Source organism: Carettochelys insculpta, chromosome 20, assembly GCF_033958435.1.
Source record: "Carettochelys insculpta isolate YL-2023 chromosome 20, ASM3395843v1, whole genome shotgun sequence".
Taxonomy (NCBI): domain Eukaryota; kingdom Metazoa; phylum Chordata; order Testudines; family Carettochelyidae; genus Carettochelys; species Carettochelys insculpta.
The window spans coordinates 6,086,225-6,107,679 of NC_134156.1; the positions used below are offsets into that span (position 1 = coordinate 6,086,225).

At 43.3% G+C, this 21,455-nt stretch overlaps 1 protein-coding gene across 6 annotated transcripts in view; it reads left to right on the plus strand.

Moving 5' to 3' along the window:
* The window catches only part of TNRC6C (trinucleotide repeat containing adaptor 6C), a 170,199-nt gene that overhangs the window by 124,005 nt on the left and 24,739 nt on the right, over window positions 1–21,455 (plus strand). For all 6 annotated transcript variants that reach the window (XM_075015003.1, XM_075015005.1, XM_075015004.1 and 3 more), the window contains 6 exons: window positions 1,484–1,564; window positions 2,087–2,144; window positions 2,451–2,596; window positions 14,119–14,268; window positions 15,835–15,981; window positions 16,400–16,519. In XM_075015003.1, coding sequence (XP_074871104.1) covers window positions 1,484–1,564; window positions 2,087–2,144; window positions 2,451–2,596; window positions 14,119–14,268; window positions 15,835–15,981; window positions 16,400–16,519 — 702 coding nt within the window. The remainder of the gene's footprint in view (window positions 1–1,483; window positions 1,565–2,086; window positions 2,145–2,450; window positions 2,597–14,118; window positions 14,269–15,834; window positions 15,982–16,399; window positions 16,520–21,455) is intronic.

The following is a 21,455-nucleotide window of genomic DNA, read 5'->3' on the forward strand; positions in this document are numbered from 1 at the left end:
TCTGTAATTCAGAGAGTTGCACTTCAGGTTCAGGGTTATCCAGAGCTCAACTAAAGATGTCTATTCAGTTTTTCTCAGTGCAACCAATGGATGGAATGGGATCTGGCAGATTGTTTGTTTGCAAATTTTGTTTGTGTGGTATTTTGAGAAAATTTTGTATTGTTTCAGAATTTGTGAGTGGCTTTATTTTCCTGTTGAGAATTAAAATTAATAATGCTGTTCAGAAAAAGGGTTACATACGTGCAGTATCCAGCGTATCAAGCAGATAGCAAATGGTTCTTTGAGTGATTGTTCATATGCATTCCACGTAGGTGTCTGTGCGCACCCGTTCATGTTAGCTGGAAGATTTTTTTTCTTTTTCCCCCTAGCAGCTAGCCGTAGATTGGGCCTAGGTGTCCCCTGGAGTGGTGCCAAAATGGCACTTAATATAGAGCCCTGCTGACCCTCCATCCCCAGTTCCTTCTTTCCACCAGTGACAGCTGGAACTCCCTGTTGCTCTTGTTCGCAAGTTCAGCAGATCGTTCTTTGTAGTATAGATGTTAGTTCATAGCAGTTTTAAAAAAAGTTTTCTACAGCTCGTTTATCGACAGAGGAAAACCATAAGTGCCTCCTCTTTTGCTTCCTTCACAGCCTCAGCCCTGGGTCTTGCAGGGATACCGTCTTCCTTAATTTAGGGGAATCCCCTCTTGTACACATTCCCATCCACTCCCCTGATTCACAGGGTGATGTTGAAAATAGAGGAGGACAAGGCCCGGTGCAAAGTCATAGCTCCAGCCCTTCCATGAACCAGGAAGCCATGCACAAGAGCTAGTTACTAAGCAAAATGGAATAGATTCTCTCTGTAGTCTGTCCAGCATGTCTCACACTCCTGCTGTCCCCTACCAAGCTCTGAACCCACCTCCAAAGTTAGGCTTGGAATGCATGTGGACAATCACTCAAAGAAGAAAAGACGATTATCTTCTCATAACTTTTGTTCTTGCCGATGTGTTGCTCACATCCATTCCAATACCCACTCTCCTTCCCGTCTGTCAGAGTAGCTGGCAGAAAGGAACTGAGGCAGTGTAGAGGTTTAGCAGGACCATATGTTGAATGCCATTTCTATGCCACTTAAAGAGGTTCCCAAGCCAACCCTATGGCTAGTTGCTAGGGGAAAAATATTCTGGCTAACATGCATGTGCACACGCAGACACCTAATTAGAATGCGTATGAACAACACATGTCAAAAAACAGCAAGTATGAGACGATAACTCTTTTCTTTACAACATCTTATCAGGTGAAGTAAAATATGCTCAGCATCCTTTTGAGAGAAGAGTCATCATGTTCTGTTGTGTAGGTTTCATGAATATATTACAAATATACATATAAATAAAACCTGAAGCAACATACAGTGTTAGTAAGGGAAACCTGCTGAAGGGTGGGGAGCATTTCATCAATGCCATAAATAAGAAGAAAAGACAGTGGTCTTTCCTATTTGTTTAATTAGGGCATGAAGACATCTAGTAAGCAAGATGAGGCCTGGATCATGAACCGTCTGATAAAACAACTCACAGACATGGGCTTCCCAGTGAGTAACGTTAATATTCTAGTATTTCCTGCAGCTTGATTTTTTGTATCTTATGGTGCATTTTTTGATCTTTCTGATAGATAAAAGGATGCCATTTGTTTTTTTTCCCAAATAGGAAATCAGTTGTCATAATAATATTTGGCCATTTACTCTAGTGAAGCCTCTAAAGAGCTTTGAGTATAGATATTGACATGCTTTGATGGAAGTTTGAGGGAAAGTCAGGCATGCGTAGTGGTAAAGTTATCCGTTGCATAAGGTTGCAAATTCAGTTAAGAAGAGAATCTATTTTAACTTTATAGAGAAAAATATTAATTTTGCACAGTTAGATAAGCCAGATTTTTCTGGGAAACATGTCTCAATTGGTGAAAGCAAAAGTGTTGTTTATAAACATAATCTGATTCATTTGATAAATCAGTGTTATACCCAGTAATAAAGACAATCCTGAAATTTCCCATTTGGTTTGGAGTCCTGTATGTTCTTGCTTGAAACACAGTGTAACTAAATCCACATTATTGTTTGCAGAGAGAGCCAGCAGAAGAGGCCTTGAAGAGCAACAATATGAATCTTGATCAGGCCATGAGTAAGTGTCTTTATAACCAACAACTTTCATAAAAGGCACTGATTATGAAATTTGATCTGTTCCAGTTTAATTAGCATCTCTGTTCCTAAAGAGTATTTTAAGAAAACACATGTGCTTTAGTGACTATATTCAGCACCAAACCCTGGAATGTAATGTGTAGTGCTTTCAAAGACAGTGTACTTTAGTTTTCTACTTAGTATGTTAATTGTAATAGGTGTATATGTTTGATTTCAGAAGTTTTTTGTGGACTCACTTGCACCTTGCATCACCAGTTTTGTCTTGCTTCCACTCTTCCCTTCTGTGCAGGCGCTCTGCTGGAAAAGAAGGTGGAAATGGACAAGCGTGGAATGGGAGTGACCGACTATAATGGAATGGTCACCAAACCCCTTGGCTGCCGCCCACCACCAATCTCCAAAGAGTCTTCCATGGACCGCCCCACCTTCCTTGACAAGGTAGATTCAAAAGTATAAGTGTAATGCATAAATCAGTTGTGGTGATTCAGGGTGTGGAAATGCTGCTGATTTCTGCTGTAATCGTAGCTTGAAAAGCACTACAAACAAAATGAAAAAAGAGGTACATCTGTATTTGTCTTGTTCATCATTCCCCCCGCCCTTTTATAAATTATGAAGAGGTTACAGGAGCCAACTTAGTGCCAAAGGCTTACCCCTCAGTCAAGGAAGGCCCACAAAAACTGAGAAATAGTTAATTTCATGGTGTGGAGCAGAAAAACTAAACAAAAAAAAGGAACAGGAGTGCAGGTTATGGCTATAAAATGGGGGGACTGGATGGGAATACCAAGCTGTAACAAAGCGGCGTATGTGTGGTGATGGGAAGCACATAAGTAGTGGAAGTCCTTGATCTTTGTAACCTGGGTAACCAGGTGACATCTTTGTTCCTCAGGACATTGCTGACATGCTTCGTGTCACCACTGATCTGTAAAGCAGTACAAGGAGTTGATGGATGCCCCTTGGAGGTGTGCTCAGATACATGAGACATGCAAGGACTGAAAACAGGCTTCACAGTCAGATAACCTCCCTGTTGAGCTTGCTTCTCCTGATCTGAGGTATGGCCCTCTTGGCCAATGCAGGAGGAGGCTGTCTCGATAAGGTTTCATGTCTTTGTGGACAAGAAGTGTATAAAGGAAAGGCTATGGGGAAAAGTGTCTGAGAACTTTGGCAGGAAGTTGTGCGGGGGGCAGCAACCTGGTGCATGGGAGCAGATGTAAATATGTTCCAGGATCTCCCTTCTTCTGCCAAAGGTACAGATGACATGGACTCCATGAACTGCACCTACAACACACCTGTGCTCTTGGGTCTGTGTAGCAGCCACAAACTTGGAGAAAGGGCCAGAATGACTATACTATGGGTTTAAGTGCTTTCTTCAATTATAGAAGAGGTGCAGCACAAACATTGGCACTGTTATAACCTCTCTTCAGTGAGCCATCAACATACCTCAGTACAGTAAGGTCTCAGGGTACACGAATCCAGAGTACGCCACCCGGGGGGACAGTTAAGGTATTTTGGCACAGCTAAATCAATGCTTAAGGTTTGAAAACTAGAAGAAACCATTATTGGAAACCAAATTGGCTATAGTCTTTAAAAAAATAAATAAAAATAGCACATTTATAAAGAGTTTATAGTGATGAAGAAAAAATACAATTGATGGAATTCCCATTTTAAAATAATTACTGAAAACCTTAAATGGCAAAATTTTAACAATCTCTTTTTTAAAGAAATCTGAAATAAAAATTAATTTTATAAAAATAACACTACTTTTGAAACATACAATCCTTTAAATAAAGCATGCACATTTATTTTATTTTATTTTTTTTTAAAACAACTAAGGACCTGAGCAACTATTGGTAAATCTGCTGGAGGAAAATAAATGTGGTACCTCAGTTACTGAGCTCTAATCGCTAAATGTTAACTTTTTAATGGCCATCATTACCACTCATGTTTGGAACTTTTACATTGCACTTTACAGCACAAACATTTAGCTGAAGTTTGTATTCGGGAACAAGGAAAAGTATAAAACAAGTTACTATAATTAAACAGAGACTATGTGAATATCACTAAAATTATAACTATTACTAAAATGGGTCTAGTCTCATGGCAGTCTTCCTGCAAATAAACATGTTAGCAAAACACCTTGTTTTGCTGAAAATCAGCTTTATTACTTTTACACCCCCTACTGTATCCATATCTATTCTATCATGTTCAACCAGACTAAATTGATAATTTTCTCCCTTGGCTCATCTTTCTTACGATCCTAGTCGTCTTGCTTTAAAATTTGTCAGCCACTCTTAACTGTTATATGTCAATTTGTGGCGTGCCTTAATGAACATAGTGGCATCTCTACTACTCCCACTCTGAAGATTTTACTCAGCATTCATTTGTTCAGATGACACCTCTGCATTGTGGTGAGGGGACTTCCAGCTCCTCAGTACTCAGCATTGGAGCCTGCTTCTGGATGTGCTGCACTTCTTACTTGCTTTGGGATAACTCTAATTTGTGGACCCAAACATTCATTTGTCTTGAAGGTTTTCTTTGACTTGCTTTGTCAATACAGAATATGTTTTTTAAATTCTCTTTTGCATTAGGTCAAGCTTTGGCACTTAGTGCTTTGTCAGTTTTATTATTTTTCAGGATATCGTGTTGTCCTTTAAAAGAAACTCCAGTGGCTTCAAGAGCTACAGATGCAGACTAGTAATGCCTGTCACACATGATTGCAACCACATTATTTAGTATTTGAGAGTCCAGCACAATTTGCTTAGACGTAAGATTTGCTTGAAGGTATAGCCCAGAGATCCAGTGGGGTCATCAGATAGTGGAGGGTGCTCCTGAAGATTTTATGGGCATGCTGAGAACAACTTAGATTGAGCCCAGAATCAGAGAATCTTGCTAGCAGCAGAGATATAATCCACGTTCTAGTGCTGACTGTTAAGGCTCAGTGATAGCATCACTCAGAACTTCAGCCAATAGCCAACCCAGATTAGAAGATCTACTTACTTCTCTGAAGGTGATCTGCACTGACATAGTTGAAGTCTCTAGAGCCTACTGAGGATGGGTTTACTAGGGATAGGACCGTATGCTCTTTTGGATGTACAGCGCAGAGCATATGGTCCCATCCCTAGACGTTTACAAGCTTATCAACTTATTTGAGAAAATATTAAAATTTCATGTTGATTATAGTCTTTTATGGGAATTCAAAATAGAAGAAATTGTACGAATGGATAGAAGATAAGATAGGTGAACTTGGGGGGAGTGTATACATATTTTTAACAAGATAATTGGAGAAGGACTGAGAAAGGGAAAGTTGGCTGAAGTTCAATAATGAATTACAAATCTCTAGCTTATCAATATAAATGCAGCGTATCCTAGCTTGGTAGTGAGGAAAAGTCCTCGGTTTACCTCGATTCCATGTCTAAAGAATAAATATTCCACATCATATATTTACTGGAAAACTTAGAAAAGCAGCCAATGATCAAAGTATTTTGGGGAGTGAATTGCACCTGTCGTTTGAGACAGTTCGGGGTTGCACTAATCTGTTGAAGTTTGGAAAGGGAAAGATAGCAGTGCAGGTAATCGGAACACACCTGATCTGGAAATTGAAAACAATTTCCATAGCGGTCAGTCTTTCACTTTCACTGCTTTGCAATTTCTGTATATTTTTAAATAGAGCTAGGGGTGGAAGATATGGCTGTAGATATTTTTGCTTTTGGCGATGTTTAGTGGTTACATCCAGTACGCTATCTACCAACAGTCCTATGTCCAGAAGCCAGTATTTTCATAGAAAACAATGGCACCTGGAAGAAAGAACACACAAGTCACTGGTAGTTGTCTCCACTTTAAAGAGAAAGAGGAGGGAAAAAAGGATTGTTAACACACTTCTGTGACCTAGGCAGGAGAAGTCTTTGAACCTGTTACTGTCATGCAAGCTGCAGTTGTTTATGTAGCATGACTGATGTCCAGTAGAATGTAAAACATCTTGAGCTAAAAGACCTTGGGCATATCATTAGAAAATGTCACTGTCCCCTTCAGGATATTCAAACACCAAATCAGTGTTCCTTTGATTATAAACAAACTTTTACTTTGCATCAAAGGATAGCTGTTGAAGTTCATATTTACAGGGTAACTTAGAACACAAAGTTTTCTGAGAATTCCCACTGTTGGATTATTTTGTGTGTGTGCTAAGGATAGGTCCACTTTGTGAATACAGGATATTAATGTCTAGCAATCTTCTGATAAATGTCAGTTGATGTTATCTAGTTTCTCACCTGTAGGAATGCCTGGCTTTTGCAACTGAACGCATTGGCTGAAAAATATCCCACCGACTTAGCTATAATTATCTCAGGTGCCATGTAAATTTAAGAATAAGTTGTTCTTCAAGTAGTGCCCCCGTGGGTGCTCCACTGTCAGTGCATCTTTGCACCAGCACTCTATATCCATGGTTTTCTACAACGTGCACGCACAATAGAACCTCCTCATGCTATCTGGCACTTGTGTGGCCTGGGCCCCACAGTTCTTTCTCTAGCATCCTCGCCTGCAGATGGAGGTTTACTTCCTCTCTCTGAAAGACAAAGGGAGTTAGTTTAGTATTTCATACCCTTTCTTTGAGTTGTTTATCCAAAAAAAAAGATTTCAATAGTAGCATTAGGAATAGTTGCTATGGCATTGCCATGATGGGCTCTCTGGACTTTAAACAATGTGCAACATGCAGAGGAGTGATGCCAGTCTCCCAACGGCCATGCTTCCTGCATAAAGTGCTTGGATGAGGGCCCCCAAACTCAGTCCTGCACCCATTGCTCCAGCCTCATGGCAATGGCTAGGGACTTATCTCTACAAATAGTCCCTCCAACCACCATCCCTGGGGCAGCCTTCCACTGAGGAGCCAGCATTGTTGACCAAGGGTATGGACTCTACAGGTCCTTCTACCTCAGTTGGCACCCTACGCACAACAGTGGACCCTTTTCTGGCACATTCTTGGCCTCTGGTGCTGCCCTTGTGGGCCATGCCAGTTGGAAAGACTGCCGTAGTGTCCCCAGCACTGTCTAAGCTGGCACCACTAAAGAGAGTGCATTTGGAACCAAGCTGCCACCACTCAGTGCCTCCAACACCATCAGTGCTGCTGACTTCGGACGCTTTTACTCCCTGGTTCTCCAAAACCAAGACCCTCTCCATTCTCGATTTTGCATCGGAGCCAGCACTGAAGCAGCGCTTTGCTGAAGCCCCTGGCATCAGTGTGTAACATGTCATCAAAATAGAGCCGCAAGGACTCGCCACTGAGAGAGCGCACAGCACCTCCACGGGCACCACCCAGCTCACCGCAGTAAGTGTCCCAAGTGCAGATTGCCTCCTCGTGTTTGTGCCAATGCTCAGGGTTTTCACAGGGCTCAGGGGCTAACCACTCACCCTGGGAAGGGGTGGTTCTGACCACAGGAGTATGTGTTCATCACAGCACTCCAGCACAGCCCCTCCAGCTGGCTGAGCACTGTTGCGGCCTTCTGGTCCAGCAAGGGGGTGAGGTGTCGGAGCTACTCGGCTGGGGGAACCTCGTGCAACTTGCAGGCTCGCTCAAAGAAAGTAAGGAACCGGTCCATGTCCCCGGGGTCCTGACACTGGGACAGCACGCACATCTCCAAGTGACTGGTCACCCCGAGCTGCCTGGCCCTCTCCCCACTTACCGCAGCCGGGGCCTCTTAGCATCTTGCCTCCGCCATGGTCCGCTCGTCCTCCCGCTCTCGCTCTCTCTCCTCCCATGGTCTCTCTTGTAGATGGTGTTTGTGCTCAGTTCTCTTTCTCGCTCCTGCTGCTCATGCTCACGTTCTCTCTCCTCTTCCTGGCTCTCTCCTCCCACTGTCTCTCTTGTAGCTGGTGCTCGTGCTCACGTTCTCTCTTGCTCCTGCTGCTCGCGCTAACGTTCTCTCTCCCGTTCCTGGGCTTCCAGCTACTTTAATTGCACCTCGAGCTCCAGCCATCGCAGCTCTGCGGCGGGGGACTCCACCTGCAATGGACTACCGCTAGCTGAGTGTGACCTGGTGGGCACTGCATCTGTCTGTTGGCGTCGAGCCCCCGCCCCTGTCTGAGAATCCGAAACGCTCCCAGGGGGTGACTGGCCAGACAGGCTCCGGCCCCCTGGATCAGTCATTCTCTTCCAGCTGGGCAATCAGCTGGGCCTTGGTCACCTTCCCCATGCTGTGTCCCTCGGGCCGGCTGCTCTGTCCAGGCTCTCCAACGGGGAAGATAGGCCATGGTGGGCGGCACATCTGCAGACGCCCCCACCATGGTTTATGCACCACTACCCATACCCTCATGAGCCAGTGCTGCAGTGGTCACCTTGGAATACAAGGTCACCTCACTCCCATGCCCTGCCAGCACCATCCATGGCATCTAGGAATTATCCAATGTCACCACAACCTACCACATTGGTGATGTATCCACTGTCTCATCATTCTGGTGCTGAGGATGCCCTGTCAGAGGGTGAGGATAGATACCCACTGTACCATTCCTCATCTTTACCATACGATACATTGCTTTCAGTGTCGTCTCCCCCTGCAGGTAACTCAAGGGTGTTCCAGGAGTTGTTACAGAGGGTGGCCCAAGCTCAGGAAAAGGACTTGCAGGAGGTGCCAGTTAAACAATACAGACTTCTCTGCAGCCTCCCTTCTCCTCCAGGATCGCAATGTCCATGGCCAAGGCCACCACGCATCTGCTCCTCCGCCCCCCCAACATCATATGGCAGACCACAGCATTCATCCCTGCCACTAACAAGAGGGCTGACAAGTGCTACTTTATGACCTCCAAGGACGCAGAGTTCTTATTTACCCACCCGTGGCCAAATTCATTCGTGGTGGATGCCTTCTGCAGTAAGACCAAGTTCATTCATTCCACCCCTCAGGACAACTCAAGTAAGAAGTGGGACAAAATGGGATGCAAAGTCCATTTGTCCAGCATGTCGCTCCTGCAGGCAGCAAATTATGCGGCCATGCTTGCTGACTATGACTGTCTAAATTACTCCAGATTGCAGGATTTGATCCCCACGTTACCTGAGCAACAGTGTCTGTTCCTCAAGAATGTCATCCACAGGTGGTACATTGTTGCCCACATGGCACTTCAATCCACGATGGGTGTAGAGGACCTGGCAGCAAGGGTCAGGGCTTCCATCGTGGTCATGAGGTGCACATTCTGGCTTCAGCCTTCGGGGTCCCCAGGACTTGCAGTAAAAAGCGGAGGACCTCCCCTTGAACAAGCATCATTTGTTCACTGAAGAGACGGATGAGGTCCTTCGCTCTATGAAGGATTCTCGCACCGTGCTGCCTATGTTGGGCATGTACACACACGTTCACGTGGGTCCTTTGCTCTCCTCATCAAAGACCATGGGAGCAGTTCCAGGAGCAACCACGACACTTTGAACCTTGCTGGCAGCACAGGTTCCAGCAGCGAAGAAGCCACAGTAGCCCATGGCGTCCTACCCTCACCAAACCATACAGCAGTTCGGAGGGTGTGGTTGGGAGTCTGAGAGATCTTTGTACTCCTGCTGTTGCACAATATGGGTGCCATCCGTCCCTCCACCATCTCTGCTCTTTTTTCCACTGCTGGGCTGTCATTAAACTGGGTCCTGGAGCTAGTGGCCCAGGGATATTCTGTCCTATTTAGCTCTACCCACCACTATGTATCCCTCTACAACATCTGTCGTCAGGGACCCCTCTCACGAGCATCTCCTTAAACAAGAAGTTCAGCACTTCCTCCATCTGGGTGCTGACAAGCCAGTCGCCGTGGAGTTTTGGGTCAGGGGATTTTACTCCACGTACTTCCTAACTCAGAAGAAAGATGGGTGGAGGCCCATCCTCCACCTCAGAAGGCTGTACAAATACAATCTTTATCCATGGTTCAAGATGGTGACTCTCGCAATCGTTATTCCAGCACTGGGCAGAAATGATTCTCTGAGCTCTCATCGTACAAATGTTTTTTCCACATCGCAATCCACCCAGTGCATAGGTATTTCCTCGGATTTGCAGTGAGGTTCCAGCATTATCAGTACTGGTTCCTCCTTTTTGGGCTCTCCACTGTGCCCAGGGTTTTCTCCAAGACTCTGGAAGTCATGGCCACGCACCTGCATCACTACAGGGTCGTCATCTTTCTCTTTCTGCACAATCGTTTCCTAAAATAACTGTCATTTCTGGAGGCCTTTCTCATGGTGCAGGTCACCACAGACCTCCTGTTAAGTCTTGGCTTCCAAATAAATTACAAGAAGACCGTGCTTCAACCCACATAGTCCCTAGAGTTCACTGGGGCTCACGTAAACACTACCACCACCAGGCCTCTCTGTTCCTTCAGAGATTCCAGGCCCTGTGAGATTACATCTGGTGGTACAACTCTCCCCCACTGTCACAGTGCAGTTCTGCTCAAGCTGCTGGGTCACATGGCCATAGCACATATGTGGTCAAACTGGCTAGACTTCACATGCAATGTCTTCAGTCCCAGCTGGCTACATGTTATGCCCTAGCCAGGGACCCACTGTCCAAGACCATGGCCGTATCTTTGCGCATTCTCACCTCCCTCCAGTGGTGGACGTGTCCAGACAATATTCTCACCAGAGTGCTATTCCACCAGCCACCCCCCTCTATCCCTCTTATAGGATGGGGGCCCATTTGGGTTCTCTCACAGTCCAGGGCAAATGATTCTTCATCAAGCAAGCACTACACATAAACCTCCTGGAACTCAAAGCAGTCCACTACGTTTGCAGGCATTTCCAACAGTGTCTCATGTACAGGTTGCTCAACAGCCTCGTGGACAACACCACCTGCGTGTATTATATCAACCGTTAGGGCAGGGTTTGGTCCCCATCCCTGAGCACAGAGGCCATGATACTGTGGACTTGATGCATTCGGCATCACATCGCTCTGGTGGCCAAAGATGTCCCTGGGGTGCTGAAGGGGACTGCGTATGCTGTCAGTCGCCTGTTCATCAATTACAATGAGTAGGAGATTGACACAGTGGTCCTCAATCACATGTTCCAGCTTTGGGGCCAGCCATGCATGGACCTGTTTACAACCTGAGTCAACAGAAAGTGTCACTAGTATTGCTTCAGAGCAGGTCTGGAGAGAGACTCCCTTGGGAATGCCTTCTCCATCAAGTGGGACATGCCCCTTCTTTCCACATTTCTTCCCATTCCCTTGATTCACAAGCTTCTGGTCAAGATCTGGCTGGATTGGGCTTGCCTCATCCTTACAGCCCCAGCATGGCTGAGACAAACTTGGTATCCTTACATGTATCGGATGTCAGTAGCAACTCCATATCCTTTTTCCCCCACCCTTGTCACAACCTTCTTTCTCAGGACTTTGGCCATACCGTTAACCCCAGTCCGTTCACGTTGTGTCTCCACGTGTAGCTCCTTCATGGTTCCAGAATGCTGAAATTGTCTGTTCTGAGTGGGTGAAGAGGGTTTTCATTAACAGCAGACGGAAGTGCACGTGCAAGTCCTACCTCTACAAGTGGAAGCAGTTCTCTCAATGATTGGACACTAGCCATCCTGTGCCTCCTCGCTTCCCACCCCTTCCTGTCCTCCTGCATCTGGCCTAGCCCTCAGTACTGTCCGGATGCATGCCACACCCTTGGCGATGTTCTATCAAGTGGAGGATGGGATTTCCTTTCTTGCCTATCCCATCACCAGACATTTTCTGACAGGTCTGCAAAACATTTTTCCCTCAGAATGTCCTCTGGTTCCTATCAGGGGCCTTAATCATGTACTCAATTTCCTCATGAAACTGCCCTTTTAACGCTGGTAACGTGTTCCTGGCTCCATTGGTCTATGAAGATCTCATTTTTAGTTGCCATCACGTCCACCAGGAGGGGTGGGGATTTGCCACTCTCATGGCTGAACCTTCTTATACTGAGTTTACCAAGGACAGGGTCATTCTTCACCCTCATCCTAAGTTTCTTCCTAAGGTTTCCTCTCCATTTCACATCAACAGACCCATCCACGTACCTGCCTTCTTCCTGAAGCCGAACTCCAATCCTGCACATCATTGTGGCACACTCTGAACATTTGGTGGGCATTGGTCTTCTACATTGACTGCATGAGGCGTTGGCACAAGTCTCCTAGACTCTTCCTCTCCTTCGCAGAGTGGTCCAAGGGGTCTGCTCATTTTTGTCTTAATGGCTGTCCGAGTGGGTCTCCACCTGTATTCACACTTGGTATGCACTTCACTGAAGGGAGCTTCTAGGTGCTGTCATGGCTCATACTACCTGGGTTGTGTCCTCCACTACTCCTTTCTCAAGAATGTACCCCTTACGAACATGTGTGAGACAGCAACGTAGTCTTCTAGCAACACATTTGCACAGTCCTACGCTCTCTTGTCTTCCATTGCTTCCTCCATTCAAGGAGGACAGACAGTTCTGTTGACTGTAATTATTACTGGGCTCCAAACCCACCTCCAAAGTACAACTACTGCTTTATAGTCACCCAGAGGGGAACTCCCACGGGGACACTACTCGAAGTAGAGGAAGCTCCTCACCTTGTGCGCTAATGATGGTGGTTCTAAATGTGTCCCCCCGTGGGTGCTCCACTTCCCTTTCTTTTTCCCCTGGTTTGGAGCATCCTGCTCTGTATGCTTGTGTAAAAAAGGAAGGGAGGGGGCCCGCACCATAGACATACCTGATAGCAGGTGGAGGTGCTCGTACGCATGTATGGCATGGGAAACCACATCTGTAGAAGAATCTCTGAGCACCATCACAAGGACTCACTGACGTCCAATATGGAGCACCCACAGGGGGACACATCTTGAAGAACTGTTGTTACTGCACAAGGTGAGTAACTTGCTCTTGAACAAATTGGAGAGGTAGGGGTTATTTGGTACCCAAAGTAGTTAATTAATCTTGCAGTAGGGACACCAAATATCAAAGCCCTAACGCCTAAGCCAGAATTTAGAGCACATTGGTTTTCAGCAGCCCACTGTAATTATTGGGCCAGTTTCAGTTAGTAATAAAACTATAAAGGCTCCCTTATTCCTTTCTCACATCATCTGCCCATGTTGTACATCGGTTCCATATTTGCTGTGCAGTTCTTCCTAGTTATACTCCTCTTTCAGTTTCCTTTTGTTTAATGCTTCTTGGGACTTTAATGACATTACCAAGGAGAGTACATACTTGGGATATAATTACATTTTAAATATCTTTTTTATATTCATGTGTGGGAAGAGGGAGGGAGAGAAAGAGAGCATAAATAGCAGAATTTAATTAGGAATTTTAGCAAGTCGGTGCTACACAAATATTAAAACAAGGTTACAACTCTTACCCAACCCAGTTTCAATTGGGTTAAGAGGATTAATGCATACATGCTTTCTGAACAGCTGAGTTGTGATTTGGAACTGAACCCAGACTACTGATCACATGGCATTCTGCTGAAGAACTTGTAAAGTGAGCTCTTTCCTTGGTCCTAGCTTTCCAAAGTGCTCTTCACAAATGGGTACTGTGTTTCTCTGATGATAGAGCAAGCAAACCACAGGGAGACGATCTAAAATTTGCTGTCCCACTCGTCTTTCATTCATATTTTGGTGCCAAGAAAAGAGAGATGCAAGTCAGTGTCAAAGCAGTTGTATGTCAGTGGCCTGATTCATGGGGTTGCAGTTGTCTGGAAGACTATTGAATTTATTTTACTGTGTTTATACAAGATTTTAAACGTAACATAAGCACCACTTCCTGCTTGCTTTGGATGGGAAGTGAGAATGGTCGTGCTTCTGTACATTTGAAATATGCAAAAAGCAAAGATGAGCAGTACCTTAATCCTCTTTCTCTTTTTCTTCTTTCTTCCACCCCATACTTTCATTCCCTATTATTCATGCCTCTTTTAATTTTTTTTTTTTTTTTTTTTTTTTTTTTCAATCCATGCCCTTTTGTATTCCCACGGAAAACTGTTTTGTGCTCTGTCTGCTTATGGACACTGCACACAGCTCACCCTTTCTTTCTTCAATCAGGATGGCGGCCTAGTGGAAGAGCCCACTACTTCACCATTTTTGCCTTCACCAAGCCTGAAGCTCCCCCTTTCAAACAGTGCACTCCCTAATCAGACCCTGAGCGGAATTGCCTCAGGGCTGGGCATGCAAAACTTGAATTCTTCTAGACAGGTAAGGCCATTTGGAAAACTCTCAATTTGAATTTCTGCTCTCTTGAACTTACTACTAGATGAATTTGTGATCCCTTTTTCAGTTTTAAAGCACCATTTCCAAATATAAACAAATTATGTTAAAGTGAAGGGTGTATATGAAAGTCCACGGTTTAATTGAAGTCTCCATAATCTGTAACTTACAGGCATCCATTTAGAAGAGAATGTAGCACTGCAGATTTATTATACTGGTACATTTGACTGAACCATAAATGACTGATATAACGCTTTTCAATTTTTAAGGCATTGCTGATAGCCAGAAACTTACTGTTTTAAATAAGTCGTCTTGTAATTAGCCTTCACTGGCTTGATTATTCAGTGACAAGACAGCCTTGTATGTGGGAGTGAGGTGAAATCAAGCTTTTGTTCCATTTTCTGTAATGAAATGCTTTTACATGTGGACCGAAAGTTCTTGCATATCTCTTTAGTGAATGTCTAGCAGACTGAATGGTGAGAATTGTCTCATCTGTTTTGATGGAAGAGGGTTTGAGGGACTGGAAATAAAAGGAAGGGAGAGTGGAGTGAACCAATTGTAGCAGTGAATGATAGCGAGTTCACATATTTCCGCTGAGCATAAGAGAGAAGAACACAGAGATCCTGTAGCATTCTGCTATGGCTCTGATGCTAAACAGGTAGCTAGAGCATGGTGGAGGCTACTTCATCACTTTTCTGCTTTTCTGACAGCAACAGCTCCCCAGCATTTACAACCCATTAGAAGATACCTTTGGGAAGATATATTGCAGGGGTGTACAAATTTGGGGGGGAGGAGGGGTTCTTGGGAAGCGTGAAATTTCAGCATGATCAGCTGCTGAGTCTCAGGCTCATCCATCTCATTAAAAATATTGAAATATGTTACTGTTTTTATGTATGTGTATTCACATTTATATACCAATTCATGGTTTTTACAGTCTACAAATTTATTTTCTTACACATGCATAACAAATATTTCCATCAGTTTCAATTATATTAGATAGGTTGGGAGCCGCTGCTCATTATGGCTATGAAAAGTGGGGCCTGATGTAAAAAAGTTTGCTCAGCCTACTGTACTGTAATACTAGCATATACGTTACCAGCAGCTATTTAATACAGAAATGTATTGGGATTGTATGGAAACTAGTTCATGGGTGGTGATAATATTTTTAGTGATTTCATTCTTCTCCCCCTTCACATGGTCACAGAAATGTGGTTGGCTGATGATCTGTCCATTCATTCATTGGATGATGACATACCGACTTAATTGTGGAAAATATTCAACCTTGTGGAGCCACCCAAACAACTGTATTTAAAAAAAAAAAAATTAGCAAGCCTGGAAAATCAGTCTAGGATTTATAATTATTATTTGTTTGCCAGAGTCTAAACCAGATCTTCAGTAAAAATTTTCCAGAAAATAGATATTGGCCTGTATGTGATAATTTCATTGTCTATCCTTATGACTGTTGAGTAAAAGACAGTACAAGCATGTCATTGTCGTGGAATCATCTGTAGAATATTGCATCCAAATTAGATAATTTTTCTTGTCATATTTTAGATACCGAGTGGCAATCTGGGTATGTTTGGCAATAGCGGAGCAGCACAAGCCAGGACCATGCAACAGCCGCAGCAACCGCCGGTGCAACCTCTTAACTCATCCCAGCCTAGTCTTCGTGCTCAAGTGCCTCAGTTTCTATCCCCTCAGGTTAGACTGAATTACACAGCACTGCAAATGGTCTAATCTTTGTTTCATAGTGACTGTATATTGAGAAAAACATTTTGAATGTGAAATGAACTCTAAAGAATGAGGTAACCATGACGAGATAATTTGAAGCAGCCTGGATAACAGCAAAACCATTAAACTCTCCATTTTCTTCCCGCATCCATGAGAAAAGCAGATTTGATTTTGGTTATTGGTGTTTGTTGTTGTTTGAGTGGGATTATTGTTGTTGTTCTCTTGCAAAGGTTTATATTTGATATAGTTCTCTTGAAATTGGTGACAATTGAACTGATGCTAAAATATTTTGTTGATGATTTGTGGCTCTTACCATTCATATAGCAGACAGTTCTGGCAGTAAACATACCAGGCATAAATCAGAAATGCTGTATTCCCTGTTCTGCAGGTTCAAGCACAGCTTTTGCAGTTTGCAGCAAAAAACATTGGTCTCAACCCTGCACTATTAACCTCGCCAATTAATCCTCAGCATATGACGATGTTGAACCAGCTCTATCAGCTGCAGCTGGTGAGTTAAATGGCACAGCAAATGAGATCTAAATCAGATGTGAAGACATTTCTTGAGATTTGTACATCACATTTAAAATAAGAAAATCACCACCTTAGTTTTAAAAATGGAAAGAACAGTGCTATTGATTTTGTTAAAAAATACTTATTCCTTTGATAGTTATATGTTCTTCAAGAAATAAAATCATATTTTGTTTTTCCTGATGCTCCTTAATTGTTACAGTGACTAATTTTCTTTATTGTTACTTAATGCTAGGGACACTTGTCTTTTTCATGCTAGCAGCTATAGTTAGGAAGGCTCCCTTTTTGAAGTTTGTAATATATAATGTTTTCAAATATCACTCATACAGTGTGGCTTGGTGAAGTCTTACTTAGAAATATAATCTGGGGGCTATTGATTGTCCTTAGCCAATGTGCTTTGTTGTGAGGTCTAAAACTGCTGATTTATTTTTTTAAAAATTACTGACATTAACACTTGACTTTTACTCACTGACTGAAATCCTCCATGATTAGAGTTTGTTGGTCTCTGATTGCCTTTCTCAATTTTAAGGAGGAAAAATGGTTCTTTTTCGAGTGCCGCCCCTTAGGGTGCTCCATGATAGGCATTGGGCTTGCCCAGCATGGAGGCTTTTCTTTGTATCATTGAGTGGGGCTATTCATGCACATTCCCAGCATGCACCATTCGTGCCGTTAGGGATTGTGTGCAGCACCTTCCCTCAGTACCTTCATAGTCACCCTTGGCTACAGATAGAACTCGGCCCTCTCCTTTCCTCAGATCTGTAGGTAGGGAGTACACAGCCTATAGCCAGGAAATCACCTTTAACAGAAATGCGAGAGAAACAATATAAGCTTCTAAAAAAATTTTACAACCACCAGCCATGGCGAGGGTGGCTTTTACCACTAAATGAAGCTATAAAGGAGACAGCAGATGAAGTCTGGCAAAATCCAGCCATGGGTACACTCATGAATAAACTGACCGAGAGGAAATATTTGTCCCAGCTGAAGGCACGGACTTTCTATTTTAAACGCCCAACCCAGTTCTCTAGTGGTACATGCTGCCAACCAGAGAACAAAAACATCAAAATACAAAACTATCCTTTCTGATAAGGAGCATTAACGTCTGGAGCTATCTGGTAGAAAGATGTATCCATGTTCTACACTTCAATTATGCATAGCTAATTATTTGGCACTTTTAGCTAATCATGACTTCGACAGTTACTCCACACTTTATCAGGTAATTCATCTTCATGAAGACAAGACACGTCTTCTCAAACCTTTAGTCCAGGAAGGCAACACTACATCAAAACAGCGCTGCAGATGGCATTAGACTCAGCTGATAGGCAGCCAGAGCCATTGTTATGAGAAGATCCTCACGACTGCAGGCAGCAGGAGCCCCAAAAGAACTCCACTCAAAAGTGGACTTACCATTTGATAAAACTGAGCTCTTTGTAACAAATAAGACGCACTACTTTGTGCACTTTGGAGATGTACACCCCTCCGCTCCGTAAAAGGAGGTGCACCCTATACCACAGATAGAGATCAATCATTTACAAGACAACCCTATAGATCATTCCAATACAATCCTAATAGACCATGAAATAAGAGGCACAAAGCCGCAAATAACCACTCAGTACCACCACTTGCTTCCAAACAGCAAGTTTGAAGTTTGGTTGAGCACTTGCCGAACCTCCCATATTTCAGTGCGAAGCTTCCAGATATTCCACCACCGCCTACACCCCTTTTACCATGAGTGGGCATTAACAACCACAGACTGATGGATTTTGCATATCGTTGTTCAAGGATATACTACGGTAGACCTCCGAGATATGCACACTTGAGTTGCGCATATCTCAGGCTAACACAACTCTGAGTGGCAGGGAGCTCCAAGTCCAAATGCAGCTGATATTATTCGAGTGCAAGCAAAGGCCACAAATTTCTGGGGGATACCTTCATCCTCTTCTGTGCCTTCCCACCCATTCCTCTGATAGCCAGAGTCCTCAGGAAAATCCAGACCGGTGGACCACAAATCATCCTCCCAGCCCCAGTGTGGCCCAACCAGATTTGGTTCACCTAATTCTCTCAGAATAAGGGTGCCATATTTCACCTCAGGCCACCCAGCCTACATCTTATGGCCTGGTTTCTTTGCGACTCCCAGTAGATGCACATTGCTACTCCCAACAAGTGAGAGATGTGCAGTTACAGGGCAGATGAGAAACAACGTGAAAAACTTACATTTCCAAATGGAATGGTTTCTCCTCCTGGTGGTCTGAAAGGGGCATACAACCTACAAAAGCCCTGCTTCATATAATTCTTGACTATATTCTTTACCTAAAAGTTACTCACCTATCACTGTCTTCACTCTGAATTCATGTTTTGGTGATTAGAGCCTTCCATCCAATGGTAGAAGGCTTCTCAATGTTTACCCATCCAATTGTAAAGAGATTCTGGAAAGGCCTACAAAATACCCTGCCGCCACTCAAGCCTGTATTACCAGCTTGAGATTTGGAATTTGTCCTTCATATCTTCACTGGACTACCGTTTGAGTCAATGGCCATATGTTCACTAACTACATTAACAGAGAGAGCCTTGTTTCTAGTGGCTATAAAATCCGCTTGAAGAGTGAGTGAGAGAGCTGCTTTGACGGGTTTCTCCACCATACACAATCTTCCACAAACACAAAGTGGTCCTGTGACTCTGTCCCTCTTTTCTACTGAAAGCATGTGCTTGATTGTACATCAACGAACCTATAGTTCTTCATACCTTCTACCCTAAGCCTCACACTTCCCATACAGAGGCCAAACTGCACACTCTGGATGTCAAAAGGGTGATATCCTTCTACATAGACAGGACACTGGCATTTAGAAAATCACAAAGGCTATTCTTACGAATCACAGAAAGACAAAGGGCTTACCCCGTCATCCCAACTTATAGCAAGACTTATCTGTATGCATAGTTTAATATTATTCTATTTGAAATAAACCCTTGCCAATATTTCTGAGCACACATTCTATGAGATCAGTAGCAACACTGACAGCCTTCCTAAAGGGAGTGACGTTACAGGACGTATGTTGTGCAGTCACATGGTCCTCTAATCATACCTTCACGACACATTATGCATAACAGTCTCGTGCAGGCAAAGACTTGGCAGTAGCTAAAGCAGTAGATGCACCAAACCAAAACCCATCATCCGATTAGGTTACTGCTCTGCAGTCGCTTACCATGGAACACCCAGGACAGCACTCGAAAAAGAAAGAGGAGTTACTCGGTTTGTGCAGTAACGATGGTTTTCGAGATGTGTGTCCCTGAGGGTGCTCCATCTGCCCTCTTCCCCTCCACTCGGTGCTATACGCATAGTTAAAACATCAGTGAAGTAACTGACGAGAGAGTGGGGCTGTGTGCAGGATTCCTAGTGGCACAAATGGTGCATCCTGGTATCGCACATGCACAGCCCCACTCAATGCTGCAAAGAAAAGCCTCCATGCTGTCGTGCTGGGTGAGCCCAGCACTTACCATGGAGCACCCCTGGGGTCACACATCTCAAAAAACCATCTGTACTGCACAAAGTGAGTAACTTCTCTATTCTCAGTCTTCAGTAACTGTCCAGTACAGGTCTTGGGAAAAAGAGCCCCAAAACTCAAAATTAATGATCACATTCTTCTTATACTGATTACGACCTCATTTATTCAACTGGTCCCACTAAAATCACTGGAACAACTTTTTGAGTAAAGTGCTACTTGATTCAGAGATATCAGAATCTGGTCCTGTGCGACTTCATTTTATTTTGTTGTACTCTGACCAAAATGCCAGAATTCTTCCAGTTTTTTTAGATAAAAACTTTTTTCAGGGAGGTGTGAGGTGGGCTGGATAAATAATTTTTGTAATTCCCTTAAAATTTTTATTTATATTTTTATGAATCATTCAAAGAAACTCTCATTCCCATCATTAGATGGAAAATTATTTGGTGAGAATCCTGCTTATTCTCAGTTGTTAAGTTTAATTGGCTGAATTTCTTTTTTAAAAAATCGATATGCATAAAGCAAAAATATATTTATCCTTTCAAAAGTTCTTTTTAACCATAAAATGTACTTTTGCTGTGACGACCATTTTCAGGAAGCCAGGAATATATTGCAGGTTGCATTTACAGAATCGTAGAAATGGAAGGAATCTCAAGAGTTCATGTAGTCCAGCCTCTGCACCTAGACCTTCTCTGACTGGTGTTAGTCTAACCTAGTCTTAACCTCCAGTGATGGATATTTTACAATCTCCACTAGAAGCATATTCCAGTCCCTATTTATCTTTTTTTTTCCCCCCCTAATCCTAAATCTCCTTTGCTACAGATTAAGCACAATATTTGTTGTTCTACCTACAATTGACATTATTTATCTTCCTTTTATCTTCCAGCTGCTTACAAATTGATTATTTAATTTATTCCAATATATTTCTAGGTATCAAAGTAAGGCTCACAGATCTGTCCTTCCTCTGTCATCTTTTGTCCCTCTCTTTAAAGATAGGTCCAACTTTTAACATTCTCCAGTCACGTGGTACCTCACCTATCCACCACAAGTTCTCATAGATAATCTATCACATCTGCCTCACTGTTCTGAGGATGTTTCACTGGGTACTTAAATAGCTGTGGATCAATTTCATCAGGCCCTGCCAACGTGAATGTATCAATTTATATAAAGTCTTTACTCTGTTCTTTAAATATTTTGGCTTGTATTGTTTCCCCTTGTTGTTAATACTAATTTTATAAAGTACCTTTTCATAATTTACTTTTTTAGTGGAGACTTCAGTAAAACTAGCATTAAACACCTCACCCTTATTGAAGTCAATCATTATTAGATTTCCTTCCCCACTAAGTAAAAGATCAGCACTTTCCTTGTATTTTGTAACTTTCAAACAAGTATGTTTTTTTTTCTAAATATACAACTTTTGAC